The sequence below is a fragment of the Hipposideros armiger genome, unplaced genomic scaffold (assembly GCF_001890085.2).
Source record: "Hipposideros armiger isolate ML-2016 unplaced genomic scaffold, ASM189008v1 scaffold_918, whole genome shotgun sequence".
Lineage (NCBI taxonomy): Eukaryota > Metazoa > Chordata > Mammalia > Chiroptera > Hipposideridae > Hipposideros > Hipposideros armiger.
Window position 1 is genome coordinate 616,143 of NW_017732268.1, and position 12,576 is coordinate 628,718.

The window sequence follows — 12,576 nt, forward strand, 5'->3', positions numbered from 1 at the left end:
TCAAAACATTGTGTTAGTTGAAATGGGTATAGAAATATGGACTCATCACAAGGTCAATGTAGAGGAAAATAATGTTTACGGGATTATGCAAAGAGAAATGACTTGGATGAACAAAGAGACATAGTTTCATAATGAAAGACACAGTTATGAAATGCATTCTAAATAAAGCATGCAGGTTACTGTAGCTTACTAGTCGTTTACTGCAGACAATGTAGATAGAGGCAAAGGCCATGTTCAAAGGCAGGTTTTAAATACCTAAAGCAACTGTATGAAGTTGTACTCCAAGACTGATCCAAGGAGCCCTGCCTATGGATGGAAATAGATGCAAACCACCACCACACAAGAGTTTCTAGTATATCATTCTCTACTCAAATGAGATTTCTCAGAAAATTGTTAGTGGGAAGTCATTATGTATCAAAGACCTATTCTAGGTATGGAAGAGATGGAGGGAGGTATAGAACACAGCAGTTAGCCCTGCCTGGCTCTAGGGTGTCTTTGATATACGCAATCTAAGTCAACCCTCATCATAATCTTACGAGGGTATTATTTTTCCCATTATACTGATGAAGAAACTAAGGCTCAGAGTATTTAAGATAAAATGCCCGTATGGCTAAAAAGTGGCAAGAGTCAGTATGTGAATCCAGGTCTGACTTCAAAGACTGTGCTCCAATAGTACTGTCTTGATGTGGGGTAGGAGTGGGTGGAAGGGAGGAGACAGAGAATGAGATTCGTTTTTGCATATTTGGAGTATGAGGAGGCTGTGGAGACATGCATTCATATTTGGGGACTGAGAAATCTGGGTTTCCATTCTAGTGCTGCTTCAAATGAGTACCTGACCTTGGACGAGTCACTATACTTGTCCAAGTTCTGGGTTCCAGGTTTCTCTGTCACACAGATGAACAGTGAAGTCTAAAATCTGTGATGGACACTAAAAAACTTTAAGTCTCCTTGTCCAGACAAAAAGCTACTCAGAAAAGTATCCGTGAAATATTGTGGATATCTAATGAGCATTCTTGACCATACTTTCTCTGGCGAAAGAGATGTCATTACTGAAATAAAACAGGTAGAAAAAAAATAATCATTTAGTGCTTGTTTCCAACTCTTGTGGAGCATAGAAGGCCTTCCCAACAGCTCTCCCCTCTGCCCTTGCTTTTGTCAGGTTAAAAACCTCTGAGAGATTCAAGGTTCACAGTATGCAAAACCAAAGTTAATTTTGCAATGAATTTGACAAGAAGGTGTCAATACAGAATAAAAACAAGTCTTGTAGCCTCTTACTCAGAATATCTTCTTGTTTGTAAATGGGAACCACAGACCCTTAGGAGTTCAATTCAACCCCAGATGAGAATGTTGTAAAGCAGCGGTTCCCAACCTGTGAGTCACGACCCCTTTGGGGGTCAAATGACCCTTTCACAGGGGTTGCCTAAGACCATCAGAAAACAAAAAGATATTTACATTACAATTCATAACAGTAGCAAAATTACAGTTATAGAGTAGCAACGAAAATAATTTTATGGTTGGGGGGTCACCACAACATGAGGAACTGTATTAAGGGGTCGCAGCATTAGGAAGGTTGAGAACCGCTGTAAAGGAAGGGAGTGATGGAGAGCTACCCAGAGTCAGAAGATCAACATAGGAATCAGAAAATATCCTTTACCATTTCGGGTTACTCTATGGTGGTTAAGCAGGAAGGTACAGTGAAGGTTCAGTCATTTAAGAGATGCAATGAGAAATGTTTCCACCATTCCCTCCAATGCATTAAAAAAGCTTCAGATCAATAACATGAAACAGGTGCATGGACACGGGGTAGTTATAAATAGGCACTATTTGATGATCAAGCGTAATTTTGTACACGGAGAACGAGATCAAATAATCACTGCCAGAAAGTGCTTCTGTATTTGATTTACTTTTCAAATGGTTAAAATTTGTATAAGAAAAAGAAACCTTAAAAAGCTTTTAATGAATTGGAAACAACAAACAAGCAAATCCTCCATATAAAATTAATCCTGACATTAATAAAAGTACCTTAAGCACTTTAAAATGAAAGGTGAGAAAGGTGAACTAAATTATATATTTGTACAGCTATCAAATTTTAATACGAAAAAATTTCAAAGTGCCTTTGATGACCAAAGTCCACATACCTATGGCGCTCTTTGGAAGCCAATGGTGAGTTCTGCCACCAGGTAGCTTGTTCTGATTCTAAAGAGTGACAAGGACATGGGGCCCTTCAGCATCCAGATGCATATTAAAGAGTATAGCAAGGAAACTCATCAGAAACTCATGGGGATGTTTTGCCTCAAAGCTGGTATATTCCATAAAAAAAGGAAAATGCATTTTTAAACTAGATATAATAACTAAAGGCTTCCATAAAACCAAGGTAAATTATCATATTTATGTCCTGATTTCTAATAAAAGCGATAGAGAGGCATATAGAAACACTTCATTTAAAAGACATAAAAAACAGGCAGCACTTACAATAGGTATCAATTGCTTAGATGAAAACTTGTTTTAATAAAAGAACTAACGTGGTTCCCTTTCTTAAATGTCTATATTTATTTGCTCCAGTACTATTTACCTGCCAGGTACATTACCTAACCAGATTATAAATTCTTCAGTGTCTTGAAAAGTCCCTTGTCTTGGGGTGTCACCACCTGGCAGATGCTTAACTGTGACAAAGATATGGATGGAGCTCTTTTGATAAACTAGTTGGAAACACCTATCAGCAATGTCCTCTTTCCTTCAAATCAGTGATCCACAATCTTTAGGCATTTCAAACGCTTACATAGTAACCACTGTGCTCAGGGCAATATGGCTTCAAGATTAGACAGGTGAATTTAAAAATAATTTGGGGGTAAATGGCCTATTATTAAAATGCATGAAAATGGCAAGTCAAGTTACTTTCCTTAATAGCTGTCAAAAAAACCCACAAAACATCAGGCTTCAAGAAAAAAGAACAAGAAGTTATTAAAGATGGATTTAAAAATAAACAACAGACTATTCATATTCTTAGTTGAGGGGTCCAATACTTTTTATCTTCTTACTTGTTTTTCAAGGAAAAATGATTAATTCAGCTCAATTCCAATGGTAAACTTGGGTGTTTTGTTTTACTTTAAAACCATACTCATTAAGATTTTAAAAATAGCATTAAAACCACAAGCATCCAGGAAATTTATGGATACTAACGTACTCAAAAGCCAATTCAATGGAAAACTTCACAATAAACATAAATAAGTTGCACCCATACCATAAGACTAATAGACTGCCTGACACACACAATACATATTGGGTTGTCGGAAAAGTCATGACACATTTTTGCAACAAAAAACATAGAAAAAATATGTCATGACTTTTTCGACAACCCAATATTTGTTAAATTAATGAACAGATGCGTATATTTAGATTTGTCATGCTGCTATTTCTTGCTCCAGTTTTATTAAACCAAACTGCTAACCCTTACAAGCTTTTTACAAATACTATCTAAAGAGAAGAAAGATGACTGGCATGAAAAACAACATAATTTTACAACTCATGACCCTACTCACTATATCCAGGAGGTGACAGCATTTGGATTGCTTCTGTGAATTAGAAGGCATTTTTTTCTTATAATTCAAAATTATAGGCCATATAGAGTATCTTAACAGCAGATAGCCAAGATTATGGGATCATCTGAGGAGAATACTTCAGTTTCATCAAAAATTCACATTTAACAGTAGTGTATTAATTCATGTCAACCCTGCTCTCAAGATAATCGCCAGGGACCTCCCACATGAAATCAATATGCATACGTCTATTTAGTTTTCATCCTGGGTACACTAAATAAATATCACGCTATAGACCACTTAGCTATTCATTATTCACAGGCAAATAGCAAACGTAAAAAGCAGGCTGGTCATGTCAAGTCGTTAACAAATCAATCGATAACTGCTCCCCATTTTAGTTTGCCAAATGAGGGCAAAGATGTGCAATATCTGGGGAGCAAACTGCTAATCTGCTGCCAAGGTATGGTCCATCTACAGGAGAAGTTTCCATATTTACACTGATTTTAATGCAATCTCTCAAGGAAACCTTAAGTTGTGTTATGACTTCTCAGGCTTTAATAAGCATTAAAAGAGATCCACTCTTTCATACGATTCCTTAGACACCAAAAGACCCGAGTTCTCCAAGGATCACAGTGGGACACGCTACTCTTGGCTCCCTAAAGTGTCTGAGATTGAGGCAGAACTAAAAAACACTTGAATGCATTATGTGTTTAAGCCTCAAATCTTCTATTTCTACTGCTTTTGAAGCAAAACCTTTAACATATTTTAGGGGCCACGGGTATTCACAAGCAGCTAATGCCCCCAAAGTGACCAAGAATGGTCCCAGTTTTGCAAAAACTCACATTTTTTCTTTTCTTTAAGTGTGAGCCCTGTTAAACACCACACTCATGATGCCAGGCCCCTGAGAATGTCACCCTTTGTGCATTAATTTCAGGATGATCGCTACTCCTGCCTGTCTCATGTCACAAAGAGCTGACACATCGTACATACTGTACCTAAGGTCACTTACTCAACTTGTCAGCTAAGAAACAGTGTAAATGAAACGAAGAAAAGGAATTTCAGTCTCTGCAATAAAGCTGAGCTTCATGACTGCTTCCTCAATTTAGACCACATGATAAAAACTACTATCTACAAAGTGTCAGCAATGACAGCAACAGAACTCAAAAAGTACTGCCCATTTTTATCTCTCATCCATTCAAAAAATCAACAGCAAGACTCAACCCAAAGCCATACAAACAATGGTCGTCATTATAATTATGAGACTTGAAGGCAGTATCAGGTTGTGATGGCCCAAACATCTTTCCCACTAACAGCAAGTTGGGGGCAGGGTGGGGGGTGGTGAGGGGGAGGACCCAGTCTCACTTCTTAATCATCTCTGTGACTTGATCTATGGGGAGAACATGACTATTTGTTGTCAAACGCAGAAGTTAACATTAGCACACACACGCATATCCCTGCTGGAAGCAAGTCGTGCTGGGTTTTAAATGAATCTACACTGTATTTACTTACTCTCCAGCCTTATTTCCCGGGTGACGGGTTTAATTAATACTTCACCCCAGAAACAATCCACAGAAGAATAAATAGCTTTATTGGAAGTAAAAGTCATAACCGAAACCTGCTTTTCCTGTGGATGGCAGTTTTCTTACTGCCTTTCCTTTTCTTCAGTGGATATCTGTCTCCTCCCTGCTGTCTCAATGATAAAAGTGGAGTCCATAAAATGATCCACAAAGAACAAGACAAAAGTTGGAGAACATCCTCTTGTTACCTATTTTTCTCTTTATCTAAGATGCTCAGTGCACAAATTACAGCTGGCCCTCATCACCTGAGCAAACAGCTCTGCTGTGTCACCCGTTACATCTTGTCTGTTTATCACGTTAAGAGCCAAAGGCACACACAGCCAGAATGTTAGAAACTGTGTGGTTTGCAATATGTGTGGTTTGCCCCACCCCCAGCGCCCTGACAGAAATCGTCCCCACTTCCCACGGCTGGTGCTCTTCCCCGGGCCTTACTTACCCTGCCCAAGAGGTTGTCCTGAAGCAGTGTCTCTTGCAGCACTGGGGCCACTTCCTCCAAGCTCAACATGTGGCAAAGGTCGGTGAGCTCCTCCTGTCCCAGGGACCCAGTGCCTGTCGTGTCAAAACTGTCAAACAGCTCCTTGAGTCGGGCCTCATGCTGGTCCTGCTCCACCTCATCCATCCCATAGCCCACAGCGCTCACCTGTGTGAGATGGAAACAAGGACAGGTTGTGGCAGCCCCTGGAGTCCTACTGCCGCCACTGCTCGGCACACCCATGCACACCCCACCCATGCCAGCCCCTTGGGAGTGCTCTGTATGCCCTGGTCCCCTCCTGTGGATCAATCAGGGTCTTGGTAAGGACCAGCAGGAGAGCTAACACTGCACACCCCTCAGCAAGACCACAGGTCTCTCCAGGACCCAGCCTGGCCAGCGGAGCTGCCTCATGCCCCCACATGGGGCACATCCACAAGGTCCGGTCACCGCCGGGTAATGTTACCAGATGGAGGGAGTCTCTAGGCAGAAAAGCACCCAACCAGTCTATCAAACTCTAGACTGAGAGTGGTTCCCTCTCTTATCAGCTCATCTGACCCAGGACTTACAGACGGTGAAAGGCCACTTCTGACATCCAGTCCTTTCAAATATACGGTCAGCAGCAATAGCCTGCAGGGCCAGAGCGTCCATGCAAGTCCGTGAGCGCCAGACTACCTGTTCAGATGTTGCAACATGCCAGCTTGGATGAGTTGTTTAGTTTCTCTTCCTGCAGCCTAGATGACCCACTTTGTTGCAGGACCGGAGGGTTGCAGCAAGAGGCAATGGATGAACAGTCAGATACAAAACCACCTCCCTGTTTACATAAGACCGAATGCCTTTTCCACAAGTTCCTCATAAAGCAACTCAATTAACTTCATTGGTGCAATTACATGAGGTGTGACAGGAAGAGTACTCCCAGAGGCCTGCTTTAGTCCCAGGGAGGTGTAGGTAATGCTCAGTTGCCTAGAGAAAGGGGAAAAACACTCCTCCAACCTTTCAGACAGTGAGATTTGAAGGAGCCACAGACCATATGAATCATAGAGAATCTCAGAGAACTTGATTATCTAGGCTGTCTCACTCTGCTCACTTGGTTATTCTGTCTTCTCTCTCTCTGACCACCCAAACGCTTGTTTTTCCAATTCCCATGGGATCCATAAAAATGTGGAGTCATCAATAACTCTCAGAATCATTTTTGCTAAAAATATACATCATAAAATACTAGGTACATAATACTTTAAGAAAGAATCTGGCTATTTGCTTGTACAATAATTCATTTTTAATGTATTGGGTCTTCCAATGAAAACCTGAAACCTGCACATCTAAAGGTACCTTCACCATGATGCAACGGAAGCCAAACATGACATATGCCCTTGAGATGGTGACCTCAGCCATCGGAAACGTGGCTCTCAGAACCAGCCCTTGCCTATAAAAAGCAGCACCTTTTTAAAAAAAACGTATTTATCTTGCCAATATAATTTTTTTATTGTGACAAAAACCCCATAACATGAAATCCACCCTATTAACAAAATTTTAAGTGTGTGGTATAGTATCATTCACTATTGATGTGTGCACTGTTGTACAGCAGATCTCTAGAACTTTTTCATCTTGCACGGCAAACTCTATACCCACTGCACAGCAGCTCCCCCACTTCTTCCTCCCCTATCCCCTGGCAACCACCATTCTATGTTTAAAAGCGGTACCTTTAGCTAAACCAAGCCCTGGGTCAGAAAACTCTGAAAGGTGATGTTGCGTGAAGTAGATCATTGCAATAGGAAACATGCAGCTTAAGATGCTGAACACAGCCAGAACTGAAAATAAGAGAGCCTTCCACAACAAACCGATGCTGCTGTAGGTTGTGTGGCTTGCTTTCCATAGACAACTGTTTAAAACATAACAAGCTAAAGCAGAACCACGGTGTCAGCAGAACCAGGTGGGCTCAGAAAATGGATACAAACAGTTCATCCGTGATTTTTACTGGGGCCACTCATTAACATGAAGTGGCACCAAGCCGGTGGTCCAGACTCCTGGTCTCGAAAGGTCTCTTCTAATTATCAGTTTTTCTATTACCAAGGTGCTGCTGGCTTCTGGCAACCTTCCCAGAGTGGGTCTGTTGGGTTAACTAATCACTATGCAAATGTTTTCAAAGCAAGTTGAGAGTGCTATGTAAACATCAAAGCATCAGCAAAGAAACACCAAGGTGCTAGGCAAAGCCACAGAAGTTAGGAATTTAGACAGGACCAAGGCTTGGTTAATGAGATCCACCTAAAGTTTGCCTGTTAATTGTCACCTAAGATCTGCTGAGAATCCCCATGGTGCTCTGGGATTTGCAGGGTTGCCATAGCTTTCATATTCACTCTGAGTTTAATAGTCCCCTGGGCTGTAATCTGACCAACTTCATAAAAGCCAGACTATCCTGCTTTTGCTTAATTTTGCATCTTTAAAAAAAACAAACTCGAACATGACAGACTTCCTCCTTTTTAAATTATCTTTAAGGGCTGGGGATTTGTCCATCTAAACCAATGAAAGAAGGCCATAAAACTCACAGTGTACTGAGAAATCCTGATTGTATCCATGGTTTTGAATTGACAAGCTAACATGCCCTGCTCTTTGGGAGGCCACTGGATTTTCACTAAATCAAACCTCTTTCATTTTACAGCAGCTTTCTTTTTTTATCTCTTTATTTCATCTCCCTCCTTCCCAAGACAGCCTGATTGGGAAAACATTCTTTTGACTGAAGGGGGAAAACAGCCCTACCCCTGCAGAACAAATGATCGTTCGGAAGGAAATATCCAAAAGCTGTCACATATGGTGACACATTGTCAGTACTCTTCTGGCACAGAATGCATTTCTACTGATTGATATTACTTCCCAAATGTTCATCAGTAATTTCATGTGCAAGAATTTTTTTTCTCCCCACTTGCCAGAAATTTAAGGGCGAGGTCCACAACCTCTATATTTCTTTTGTAGCTTCCCCCCAGATGCATAGTTCAGTGTGTTCTTCACACCAGGATGCAGTCAACATCATGGACTGACTGACTGTACGGCGATTCCTTGAGTGGAAACTTAACCTGAATTAGAGCTATATGAGCATATGAAGACTTTGAAATGCCTATTTCTTCGGCAAACACACCTCTACCTCCCCCATGCAACCACTTTTCAAAGGCATTTTGAGTCCTAGACATAACCAAGCAGACGGAGAAAGCCAGGACCGACTGCCAAACTGCACCAAGCAGAGCTGTCTGAGGTTTGGTTCAAGGAGTTAGGAAGTGAGCCAATGGATTCACAAACTTCAGCTGCATTCTTTTTTTTTTTTTTTTGCTATAAGATGTGACTTTGGAGGAGAATCTGTACTAAAACACTTTCTCTAGTCCCCTGGTTTATAGAATGAGAAGAATAATACCCATCTGGGAGGGCTGTCCTGAGGGTTAAAATAGTAAGCAAGTGAGAGTAGCTAATCCCAGAGAAAGCTAACATAAGAAGGGAATTGAGAAAACGGCCAAGAAAATACCTGTGACTTACAAACAAGGGGCAAGCTGAGGAGAGGTAACTTACACAAGTCAATCAGCCATAGACTTGCCTTCAAAGAAACAGAACAGAAGCTGTGGAATGCCAGAACTCAGAGAGCAAAAACAGACAGGGGACATATTACGTGTAAATATTTCATTACTAAATGGTAATGGCGTCAGCTAATGTTCAATGCTTCCTTAATCTTTAAAGGCACATTATTGATAAATTTAATGTCAAAGGAAAGCAGAAAAGATGAAATACGGTTAAAAGTTCAGAAGAATATATATATTTTTAACTTCTGAGCCTTTACTGTAAGTCTGGCCTACACGGAATACATATATGATCTCATTTAATCCTCTTCATTCTTTAAAGTAGATATCATACCACATTTAAGTTGTGGGAACTGGGGCTTGGCAAAATTAAGCAACTTGTCCAAGGATACAGTGCTGATATGAAGATGGAGCCAAGATTTGAACCCTGGTCTGACTCTATACTCTCTCTCAGTGCTATACATATACACAGAACACATGAATGGGACCAATGAAATCACTGGCATACCACTTGTCTCCACCTTTATGTGTTAACCATTTGTACCAAGTACTGGAAACCACCATGGAACACTTGACAGCCGCAAACTCCTACAAATTGGAATGAGGAGTTGTGGGGTTCCTTCCTCCCTACCTCCCTTCATCCATATATTGAACAACTATTAGCAACAAGGCACTAGAGATACACAGAATAAGCAATCTCTTTTTACTAAAGCAGCTGTGGGATTTAGGAAAGGAAGGAATGTATTTTATACAAAAAATATTATGAAGAGCCCCTTACCTTCAATAATGGGCATAGTCCAGGAACTGTCAGTTGTTAAATTCATTCCCCCAAACACTTAAGTATGTCTCATCTGTGCAATTCAATGCTTCCCAGAGTCAAATCCTTGCTGACACCCAGGAGTGACAGGAATCTTACTCAGAGATAAAGAAAGTTGGGTTTGGAGTGATAAATCTTCCTTTAAATGGCAAAGAACAATCCCAGTTTTATAAAGCCTGCCACAAACCGGGGCCTCCCTTCACCATCTACCGTCCCGATCTAGCTGTCAGAAGCCTTTACCAGTCCTTTGGAATAAAAGGGCCAGTGTGTGAGCAATATTTTGGAGTTCTAACTAGGCAGATGCACAGAGCCATTAATCAAAACAGTTACCACCCAGGAACTACTCGTAACAAGAACTATTGGGAGCCTTTCCTTCCAAATAACTGAAAACAAGGCTGCCAAAATGTGCAGACCGTGACAGGGAATGTCCATCACAGATTGGTGTTATTGTGCTCCACTCGGCAACCCTGGCTGATGAAGTCCCAGCGCCAACTGGGACTAGAAAAGGGATAGGTGGAGGTGCAGCTGGAATAATGAAGTCCCCAACATAAGGCCAGCATGAAGTGGATACATGAACTTGTGAACTTTCCAGCGTCCATGATATAGAAAGGAGCTTGTAAGAATAGCACCCCGGCCAAAGGGGACGTCTGTTCTGGGCCAGAGGGAGTGAAAAGGGGACAAAGCCTGGCAAGGGAAAACCAAATAATAAATAAGCACAATGCCAGCGCCCCCAGCCCAGGCCTTTTATTTCCCCTCCAGATGGTCCAGCAGCTGAACAGCTACGAGGAATGTCTGGATGCCCCTCTTGGCTCAGCCGCTTTCGTTGGGTAGTATAATAGATGCTTTTGGGTCTGCGTTCACACAGAGCTGTTGGAGGTCCACAGACCAGGCAGTGACCACCAAGTGGCTAATTTAGTTACTTCATTAGTAAAGTGATAAACGTGCATAACCCCTGGTTTGGCAAAGCTTTTCATTCAGGCCTTTAGCTTTCACGGTTTGGCACATCAGAGCCTCATAATGCCCATGATCAAATTACAATGTTTCTTTTTCTTTTCTCTTTTCTGCGCTTTAATTTGCTGCAAAGGTTTCCAGTCTTATCATTTTGGACTAATTTCAGTATAAAATGAAATAAAGACAAGAATATATTTAAGTTTAGCCAAAGCTTAATAGAAAAAGCAATTGTCCGCATTTATGTATCTGTACAGAATATTTCTGCCAAAAACTACTGCTGCGCAAACTGATGACTGTCCGACGGCCTCCTCTCTGCTCAGATAGCACCTCACTTCTAGCTGGAACCCAAAAGCACAAGAATATCAGCAAGAATAAAACCATGATATAAAAATACAACACAAATGCTTAAATGCCACCACACAGGGGGGATAAAAAAGTCACATTAAATTTGAAAGGAAATAACCTTTGCTAACTACACTATACAACTTCATTTAACTAAGGGAATCCTACCAACATTTATTCTGAAACATAAATAAGCTTTAGTATTTTACTATCCTGAATGATGTAGAAAAGCCAAGCTTTTGTTAAACCTGATAGCTAGGTAGGCTACCCAATCAAGTTGTTAACTCTGGATCGCTGGACGAATAAAATCATTAGCTTAGCACATTGTAGATTCAATAACCTGTAATCAGCTACTACGCAAAACTACAGAAGCAAAAAACAGCTGCCTATTTGTTACTTTCTTAAAAGACCCTGCTTGTAACAACTTTCACTCTTGAGCCTGATTAACTCAAATTAATGCAGAATGCCTGCAGATATCAGAACAGTTCTCTGGGGTAAAAGTGAAGAGCTTCTCTTTTTACATCTGTAAGCAATAGATTTTTCCCAACTTTGCTTTTGAAGTGAGCATTAGAACATAAATACTTCGTAATGTTTCCATCCAAAAGCCAGAATAAATGGTTAATTGCTGATATAACTTGTAATAAAGAAGCATCCTAATTTCAAACAAAGTTGCTCACTTGCATATTCCCATCATCGTTTTGAAATTCAATTTTATTTGTAAATAGGATAAAAATATCTTTTTGAAAGCTTCACTAAGTCTCTCTACAAGCCCCTGCCCAACAGATGTAAGTTCAATAGCCAGAATTCAAACCACATAATTTATTGGCTTACAAATGAATTGACATCTATAAAAAATAAACCTCCTGAAAAGGCTTTCAGGCTGTTTGAATCCCTTGAAAATGCTTTGGCTAAACTTGCCAACCCTTTATCAATGTAAGCCTGATAAAATGTATTTTCCTTATCAACATAGAGTGGAAGCATCAAGATTGGTGAAATGTTAGGTTAAAAAGTTATTTGCAGTGGCATTTAAAACAATTTACTTGAACAACATTTGACTTATGATAAGAATATTTCTTATTAAATTACGATTGGCTGTTCAGAATTCATTGGAGCCCTGTTCTCCCCCTGTGACAGTTAACATCTTTTGATATTAAGGGTCATCTCATATCTAAAATGAAAAAAGAATAAGAAAAAAGACACCCATGCCATTCTGAGCAAGTACCTATTAAAATGACTGATCCTTGACATTTTAATGCAAAGACCATGCCTGTGATGGCTTCCTTTCTGCTGTCCCCTGTAAAGCCTTTTCCTGCCTTTGCCCCAGGTA

The 12,576-nt window shown here is 40.5% G+C and overlaps 1 protein-coding gene across 21 annotated transcripts in view; it reads right to left on the reverse strand.

The window, feature by feature from the left end:
• The window catches only part of NIN (ninein), a 132,617-nt gene that overhangs the window by 86,890 nt on the left and 33,151 nt on the right, over positions 1–12,576 (reverse strand). For 17 of the 21 annotated variants that reach the window (XM_019630470.1, XM_019630477.1, XM_019630467.1 and 14 more), the window contains one exon: positions 5,550–5,753. In XM_019630470.1, the coding sequence (XP_019486015.1) occupies positions 5,550–5,753 (204 nt within the window). Of the gene's footprint in view, positions 1–5,549; positions 12,564–12,576 lie in introns of those variants that run through there. The other 4 variants (XM_019630471.1, XM_019630475.1, XM_019630473.1 and 1 more) reach the window with 4 other exon arrangements.